The 9,115-nt window shown below is 33.6% G+C and overlaps 2 protein-coding genes across 3 annotated transcripts; both read right to left on the reverse strand.

The window, feature by feature from the left end:
- Window positions 1-861: 861 nt before the first annotated feature.
- Window positions 862-4,619, reverse strand: LOC141700647 (uncharacterized). Of its 2 annotated transcripts, none has more exons than XM_074504355.1 (5): window positions 4,490-4,619; window positions 4,120-4,245; window positions 2,190-2,371; window positions 1,519-1,600; window positions 862-1,239 (listed from the first exon to the last, which is right to left on the reverse strand). In XM_074504355.1, the coding sequence occupies exons 2-5, from the start codon at window positions 4,214-4,216 to the stop codon at window positions 1,061-1,063; spliced, it is 540 nt and encodes a 179-aa protein (XP_074360456.1). In that variant the 5' UTR covers window positions 4,217-4,245; window positions 4,490-4,619; the 3' UTR covers window positions 862-1,060. The 2 variants fall into 2 exon arrangements, with proteins under 2 accessions (XP_074360456.1, XP_074360455.1); XM_074504354.1 differs by having other exon boundaries at window positions 4,443-4,614.
- A 532-nt stretch (window positions 4,620-5,151) lies between these two features.
- Window positions 5,152-8,738, reverse strand: LOC141700652 (uncharacterized). The gene is made up of 5 exons (XM_074504365.1): window positions 7,911-8,738; window positions 7,697-7,812; window positions 6,047-6,246; window positions 5,721-5,805; window positions 5,152-5,551 (listed from the first exon to the last, which is right to left on the reverse strand). The coding sequence occupies exons 2-5, from the start codon at window positions 7,785-7,787 to the stop codon at window positions 5,319-5,321; spliced, it is 609 nt and encodes a 202-aa protein (XP_074360466.1). The 5' UTR covers window positions 7,788-7,812; window positions 7,911-8,738; the 3' UTR covers window positions 5,152-5,318.
- Between the last annotated feature and the right edge of the window lie 377 nt (window positions 8,739-9,115).

Raw genomic sequence — 9,115 nt, forward strand, 5'->3', positions numbered from 1 at the left:
TTCTAAAAATCACACAAAATCATCTAAAATACTATGAATTCATAACTTTTCATTTGGTTGTAACAGGATTTAAGAAAAATGTTTAGAACTCCATAAAATAAATTTTAATTCTCGATCACATATTTTGAGGTATCTGTTTGATATTCATTATGATTTTTGTGATTTAAATGATACCTCGTTAAGTTTGATGATTAAACTGATATATGCTCTTTAATTGAGTGACCACTTTAATATTTAACCCGAATTTTTTTTACTTAAATAAATTAAAATAAATAATTTTTAAATATAATCATCTTATTTCGTGAACTTTAGATTAGGTTAACATTTAGAAATATATTTTTTAAAACTAAAGTTAATAAAAAGGAAAAAAATCAAAATAAGTTGGGAAAAAATACGTCGTTACTAATACTAAAATTATCAGCTTATAAATTAAAAATTTGACTTATAAATTAGGTCGACAAACACTTCTCGATAGGTATTTACGAACTTATAAGTTAATAGGCCTCTTATATTCCATTGCCAAACAGGCTAATAACCGTCTGTTAATGATGTCGAAATTGAAAGCGATTTATCTTTTTACAATCTCTGCGATAAAAACTCGTACTCGAAATTATTGATAGTCGCAGACAATAATTAATTAATTATTTAAATATTTCAAGATTTACCTCCAAATTCTACATCGTTTTACCCGACTCTTCTTACAAAAACTGGCCGAGTTTTTACTCTAAATTATGGCAAATCTGAAAAATGAAAAATTTAGTTGATGAGCTCTAGTTATTTAATTCAGTTATATTCAGAAAGAAGTAGTTTCAAAGAGAGATTCAAATGCTGTATTTCTTAAAAATACTTTATTAATTCCTTTGAATAGAATGAATACAATACATAATCGCGATCAATCACTACATTCAAACCAAATTACAAACAAAAACAATAGATGGAATGAAACAAAATCTAAACTTGAAGTACGATGCGTTACGAGAAAAATTGAACTAAATTTCACACCCTCAAGTCCACTTTCTATATAAACAAGTTACAGTTTCAGCCGAAACTCTAACCTCACTCAATTTTCATAATCATCTCCTTTTTCTTTATTCCTCAGTAAACCTAGAAACAGAAGGAACATAAAAAAGAAGAATCCTCCTGACCAACCACCTCCCCCGCCTCCTCCACCTCCGCCACCACCACCACTAGGAGGAAGCCCTGACCCCCCATCATCAAGTGATGGAGACTTCGACTTCCCTGCAACATTTGAACCCATTATTAAGTACAAATGTAATCCACATATTTCACGAGCATAAGAACTAAATACTTTACGCTACTAGTTATTTGTTCACATGTCTGGTCCGTTTAGATCAAAGCAAAAGACAGGAAATTTGTGCACGTTGTATTGCTTTTCGTTAAAGCTGATCATGTCCATGCATAATGCATTAAAATTTTATGGATGGCCCCTTTTGAATATTCAATTCTATTTTTTTTTTTGATATTATGTTAGAAGGTCCACAATCCTGAGAGGATCACCTTTGAGTGGATTAAGACTAATGGTGGCTGACTGTTGCCTACGAGTAAGAGGCTTGGTCTGCGTTGCAACACATGTTGAACTCTGCAAAAGCAAGGAAATTATATTAAGCTTTGTAGTTATAATTAAAAGGATGCCTAATTACAGAACAAACAAATTCATGTTGGGTACTCCAAGGTTCTTATCTATTTCAACATGTCAAATTGCTAGGTACTTACCTAGTCGAAAGAAAGGAGCATGCTCATTCTAAACCATGAGATATCTGACAGCATCTATGACTTGAGACTAATCAGAGTTATTATGAGAATCCAGAATATCATTAGCAAAGTTTGTAAAATAAAATGTGTCAATAAAGACATCTGTTTTTTGTGGAACTTGATCGGAGAAACTTTACACCAAGAGTATCCTCTACTAACTATCATACTCGTAATTCGTCAAGTCAAATCAAGTTAAAAGTTAATAGCTTGGAAGAGTTTGTGGAGGGTATATGTACCAAAATGTCAAGGCCATGAACCTTTACAAGTCAGGATTAATAGCTTGGAACAGCTTATGAGGGTATAAATACCAAAATGTCAAGGCCATGAATCTCTACTTGATTTTATGTCTAACACATTATTTTTACATGTAATATCTTTAATCCACACTATTTAATTTAAAAGTAAAATCAGCTTACCAAAGCAGCAGCACATATTGCAGAAGCAGAACTTGTTCTGCTAGAATGTGAGAAGGCTCTTCTTCTATCAAATTGTAGAAACTGGATGCGAAGGGGTCTGAACTTCACAGAATGATTTCTAAAGTGGCACGTATTGATCTTCGCCGGACCATAATGATTGGGTTGTCTCCCTACTGTGCTTGCTGTTTAAAACCAGAACAACAGAAACAAAAGTTCAAGTGCTCAATTCAAACATTAAAATCTGCCAGTAAACCAAGAGTTCAAGTTGTGGCAACAGAAATTGCAAGTGCTCGAACCATTTCAATAAAGAAAAACACAATAACCTCTCAGATCGTAGCATCTAATTACCATTCAGCAGCATTTAACAAACATCCTACTTCATGTCGTTTGGTAAAAAATAGATTGATAACTTTTAACATGATATACTCCTCTTACCTAGAAAACTCAGCTCCAGGTCATCCTAGTTTGAGCCTAATTTGAAGTCAAATTTATATAAAGCAGAAAGGTAAAAACGCAAACAGAAAAATGAAATATCTATCTATCAAGTAAAGCAAGATATTATGGTCACAGTAGAAGATAAAAGAACAAACAGAACAAAGGAATGGAAAGCATAAAGAAAAGGAGGCACTACCTAGTTCACCCACAGTATGCAAATTGCAAAACTCTCCGGTCACCTCACTTTAAACAACTCTAATTTCATTACAATAACAACTTTCATTACAATAACAACTTCCCAAGTAAATATTTGCAAACCGTCAATGGAATTCCAGCGCTACAAGACTCCCCTATAGTATATCTATAAGCAACTGGAAATTAGTACATGAGAAGATCAGCTCAACCGAGGAGCAATCATTGAAGGTAGAGGGAAAGAGTGCGCTGACAATTACACAAACAGGCAATTTTGAGACCAAGAGTGAATAACAGCTTCCTATGTTGCCCTTTCAAGGCTCAGATACAGGTTTTAAAAATCTTGGATGCAAGTTCCATTGTTATCGAAACTAGCCCAGTTTCAATCTGAAAGAATCCTAAGAATACGTAGTCTTTTAGATTGAATAGTTAATCACTGTATATGCCTGAGGCAAACAAAACTAATGGTTTGGGTAAATGTAAGTACACACTACAAAAAGTCATAATTTATAAATCATCTAAGCATAAACCCGAATTGTTCAAAAAATAAAATCAAGCCCTCTTCCTTTCCTAACCATATCAGTGCATGCGGATGCTTGCAACAGCAGAAGCAGCAGTGAGAAGATGAATACTCTAAAAGAGAAGCTGTACAACTTGAAATCGCTAAAGAGCGGAAATTCAATCTATGCATCAGCAGAGTTTGTTGTTATGTTTTATTAAGACTATTGTTGTCTTATTGGTAAATACTGCAACTTTTAGAACCATAAGTTGATTGACTAGAAACATTAGTTGAGGCAATTTTGCGAATTCTAAAGATGGGTACAGCACAATTTGACAGTGAAAAGATATGACACTAGACATGATATCACCCCCACCGCCACCAACACTAATTAAAGAGCCTATAAGTGTAATGTTAACTATTAAGTTCAACTAGAACAATGAAATATATAGTTAAAATTGTCTGTTTAAGATTCAAGAGGAAAAAATGGCATGACAGCTCTTTTTAAATACATTACAGTTCTTAACAACTAAATACACATAAATAATATTACAAAACAACAAGAACTAATATTGATGCAAAACAAAACTTTGGTAATATTTAACCAGGTAAAATACTAAATCTATCATAAGTTTAAAAATGTTGTAAAAATCGGTCAATTCGAAATCGAGTACTTGAGAATTGAGTACAAGTACTCGGATTTCAACGACACAACCGAGTAGAACAAATTTCCGATTTTCACAAACTTATATACAAAAAGAAAGAAAATTTTAATAACACAAAAAAGACCGGATAGGGACACACCTATGGCTAAAGTGGTAGCCCCAAAGCAGCAACACAACTCCAAATATCTGTGATCAACAGGACTAGCCATGGGAACATCAGTCAATGACATCATCATCTTGATGTATAAGAAATGTATCTAATCACCTGAACAAATTAATATGTAGATATAATCAACCATATTTAATTAATTACATAGAAAAACAAATACTTGAGTTGAGCCATGCATGTAAAAAACCCTAGACCAACATATATAGCTAGATATGGTGCAGTAAACATATATGACAAATACAACAAGCCTAAATGTTTTTTTTAAAAAAACAAGTGAAAAATATAATTCTAACCAGCTGGGGTTTAAAGAACGTGTGTTTTGTAAGTAAATTTGAATTACATAGGCTTGTTTTCGTGCGGCAGGGACAGCGACTAGTTTCTCTGTGTTTAACCTGTTCTTGCCACTGCCTCCGGCTTCTGTTTAACTCTTTGTTCCTTTTAACTTCTTGTCCAGTTAGGGTTTCTTTTCCGTGCAATTTTTTAAATCTTAGGACTTTTTTTTAGTTGTAAAAATTTTTCAGGGCATTTATGCTTACCGATTTTAGAAATCGATCGGAACTATTTAGTTGAGTTATCGATTTGATTTATCGGGTAATTTTTAAAAAATTAAATGATTTATCGACAATTTATCGAAAATCGGGTCAAATCAGATTTGACCGATTTTTGGGCGATTTGGTATAACCCGTTGAATGTTTTTTAATTTTATAAAATTTTGTATTCGAGTTTGCACAAAAAACCGACGAGATTGCATTTTGAGTTGCAGAAAAACCGTAATTACAAAAAAAAATCTCAATCTTACAAATTTATAAAAAAATGCCAAAAAAAAGTGGGCTTGGATATTTTTCAAAAAATTTATACAAAACATAACTGCAAAGCAGAGGAATTCTCAACTGGTTTTGCATTCCCTAACTGCTGCATATGATAAAAGTTTAGGTAACCGATCAATGGTTTTGGTTATTTATTCCTATAATTGAAATAAAATTTCAAATCTTTTCAAAAAATTTAAGATTTCAGTGGCTTCTCTCAGATTAAAACCAGCTTATGAATACAAAAACATATAACTGGAAAAGTAAGTTAAAGAAAGCTAAAAACACATTAGTCTTGTTTTTCCTACAGCAAAGTTACTGTCCTAACCAAAAAAATTACTCCATATTAACCTGATATTCAATCTACATTCTCCTGTCCTCCTCTTCCTCCTCCTGCATCCTCTTCTCTTTTTTCCTATCCCTTAATAAAACTAGAAACAGTATGAACAATATAAAGTAGAATTCACCTGACCAATCACCTCCCCCGCCCCCAGGACCCTGCCCATCGCCCCCGCGATAGAACTCAAATTTCCAGCCTCCTTCGCCACCTCCTCCAATACCTCCCCCATCATCAAGTACCGGAGACTTTGAAGTCCCTACAATGCAATCCATTTTTAAGTACAAAAATAATCTGCGTACTTCATGAACGCGACAAATGCATATTTTACATTACTAGTTTTTTTTGTTTTCATAATTAAGTCAGTATTTTGCGGTATATAAAGTATGTTATTAGTTTCATAATTCCGTAATGCTAAGGGAAATCACCTCCGAATGGAGAACGAATCGTGGGGGCTGTCTGTTGCTGACGACTCATGAGAGGTTTAGTCTCCGTTTTAAAACATGCTGAATTCTGCAAAAGCACATGCATTAATAGTATCAGGGTTCTTTTCTATTTCAACATGTTAAATACATGACCAGTGACCACTGATGGGCACTTGCCAAGTCTGAAGGAAGGCAACAATACCAAATTTCTGACAGAATGAGATTGTACTAGATTATATACATCTCACAAATTCCTGCAATAAATCATTTTGTAGCTATCTCACAGTAATTATTCCACAGTACTTGATTCAGTAGTAAAGTCAACTTACGAAAGCAGCAGCACATATTTCTAAAGAACTTGTTTTGCTTAGTTGTGAGATGGTTCCTCCTCTATTAACCTGATGAGCCTGGAGGCGGAGCGGTCTTATCTTTAACGGATGATTTCTAATACAACATGAATTGAACTTTGATGGGCTGTATTCAATATGTTTGGGACACCTCGTGGTCGTGGCTCTCGAGAAACTGCTCGCTGTTGAAAAACAGAACAACATGCTTAATTCAATAGAAAATGATAAACCAAAGAAGAAAATTCAAAAATTACATATTTGCTAATAGGCCAAAAGTTGAAGCTTAACGTAAATCAGAAGTGCTTAAATCATTGATGCAAAGGAAAATGATACAGTTCTTATATGTGCAATATCGGTTTTTTCCTTTTAATTCATTATATATTATTTGTCAGAAATTTACAAACATCCTATATTCATGCAGCGTATAAGGAGAAGAATTCATCTTATTGAACCTTATGTTAATATGATTATAATAAAGCGAGTAGATGCTTTTAAGTAGAAGAAAGGACAAGCAGAACAGCGGAATCAAAAGCATAAACAAACAAAAGAAACTACCTAGTTGGACTACAGTTTGGTGACTGCAACACTATCCTACTCTAAACTGCCATATCTCGTTTTGCAATAGTAAACTTCCCATGTAAGCCAATGAATCTGATTACATGAGAAAATCCATTTTAATGTAGATTTGTTCCGACTCCAAGAGTTATTGCAGCATCCTAAATTGCTAAATTGAAGCTAGACATAGGTTCTAAGAATCTTATGTGCTAGCCCTATCAGTTATAAAACTGGCTAGCTAATTATACTCCAGAGTTTAGATACATGAGGATGATGAAAGAATCTTGCAGATCGAATAGTTGATGATCTTATGCTTGAGACAAACAAACTAGTGCTTTGCATAAGAATAAGAACTTTTCAGAAACAGTAGTAAGTCTTATAAGTGTCTAAGCATAAGCCTTCAATGTTGAGAATTAAGCTCCCTATCATTCCCCGCCAAAGCTTACAACAACAGAAGATGTGAGAAGAAAGATACTCTAGAAGAGGAGCTCTGTAACTTGAAACACTGAAAGAGATTGGCCAATACAAGCTAGGAATCAGCAGAGTTTGTTATCATAAAGAATATTGTTGGCATATCTCTAAATACTGCAAGACCTTCAAAATTATGAATTGATAGGTAGAAAGATTAGCTCGGGGAAATTTTTCACAATATTACAACATGTGCAGAAAGCTTGACATTGAGAAGGTGCCGCCCTTACCTACACTAAAATCTCATGTCTTCCAGAATCCATAGAGTAGCAGCTGACTGCTCTCTAAGTCAATGTTAACATACAATATACTGTATATAGGTTACTAGTGTCACAAAATCAAGTAGAAGAATGATAAATAATTGAACCTAATTGTTCCAGGTCATTGCAGTACTATAAATCAAGGGGAGAAAATTGGTAGATGAGCAAAATATGTCAATGCATAATATTTCAACTAGCAAAAGAAATATACGTGACACTTATCACATGAATTAAAATCGATGTAAAATACAAATTATAAAATTAAAATCAATAGTACCTAAAAAAAATCTAAACAACTAAGAAAACTCTAAATCGCGGAAATTAGTAGTTGCAGAGGACAACATAATACCTATGGCTAAACCGGTAGCAACAGAGCAGCAACACAACTCCAAGAATCTATGGTCAAGGGGATTTTGGGTCAATGTCATCATCATCATCATCTTGTTTTATAAACCAAAAGGTCACCTGAATAAAGATGCCGGTATAAATTAAATAATATTCAGGAAAAAAAATCCAAAGATTTTGTTATTTTTGGCATGCATATAAAGAAACACAAAGCTTACCTGGTTTAAGGGCACGCAAAGCTATGGCAGAGATAGAGACTTGAATCAATGCCTCCCTGATCTCACGTCCAACTTTGTCTTAATCTCCCCCGCCTTTTTACTTGTATTTTGTTCGTTCGTTTATTCACGGAGAGAATAGGGTTAAAAGAAAAAGGTTACTATGATCTATTCTAGTATACTAGGTTTAAGCAAAAAAAGGCACTGTTTTAAATTAATAAATTAAGAATTTAAGTTGCTCACAAGTTTTTGTTATTATTACAAATAATAAAATTTGGTACAAATTAAAAACGGAATTATTATATTTCAATAGGATAATTATTAGGTTAACAACCCACTTTTGGGTTGCCCATAATCGAAATACTCAAGCTCGCAAACAAGTGCCCTAATTATTCACGCCAGATGTGAGATGAGAATGGGATAGAAACATGCTTACAAATGTCTTACAAAAAATACATACACCGGATATGCCCATCCAGAAGGAGGATCTATGAGATGCGCCTTGGCGGTGGTAGTATCAAGTTGATGCGTCACTAACTCACCATCATAGACCAACAAAGTTTTACAATAATATGTTTGTATGTATGTAGTACTTGCCGGTCACGCCTACAACTAATTAGTATTCGATCAAATACGTGTAAGGACACAACGTATAAGCTGGACACGTCTTTACACAAATAGTATAAGGTGAATTAGTTGAGGTTGATGGTAAATTAAACTTAACGTTGATATCTAGTCGTATTGAAGATGCCACCGACATGGCCGCATCAATAGATTACACCAAATTTTCAAGTAGAGCCAAGTGAAACTTCAGTGTTTACATAAGGGAATGTGTTTGATGTGTTCTTATATTTAAAGTTACTAGATTTCAGTTGATGATATATGAATTTACTGGGTTCTTGAACTTTAGTAACGGGGAATGCGGCCAACTAAGATGGGGTGAGATGGTCAATATATGGATGTGCCTGCTTCAAGGGCGTATTAAAATCTTATTGGGTGGGTAATTTGGGTGGCAATCCCGCTATTGGATAAATCGGGTAGACTTAGTTGAAACATAATATAGTTTGGATAATTTCTCTTTTTAATTTAAAAGAATTTGATTAATTATTTTTGAATTAACTAAATTGTTTTATTTCAAGAAAATTATATTCTTTATTATTTTCAAAAATTCATATTTGATTTAATTATTTTACAATTTATTTTAGTTA

Source organism: Apium graveolens, unplaced genomic scaffold (assembly GCF_009905375.1).
Source record: "Apium graveolens cultivar Ventura unplaced genomic scaffold, ASM990537v1 ctg2654, whole genome shotgun sequence".
Classification (NCBI taxonomy): Eukaryota; Viridiplantae; Streptophyta; class Magnoliopsida; order Apiales; family Apiaceae; genus Apium; species Apium graveolens.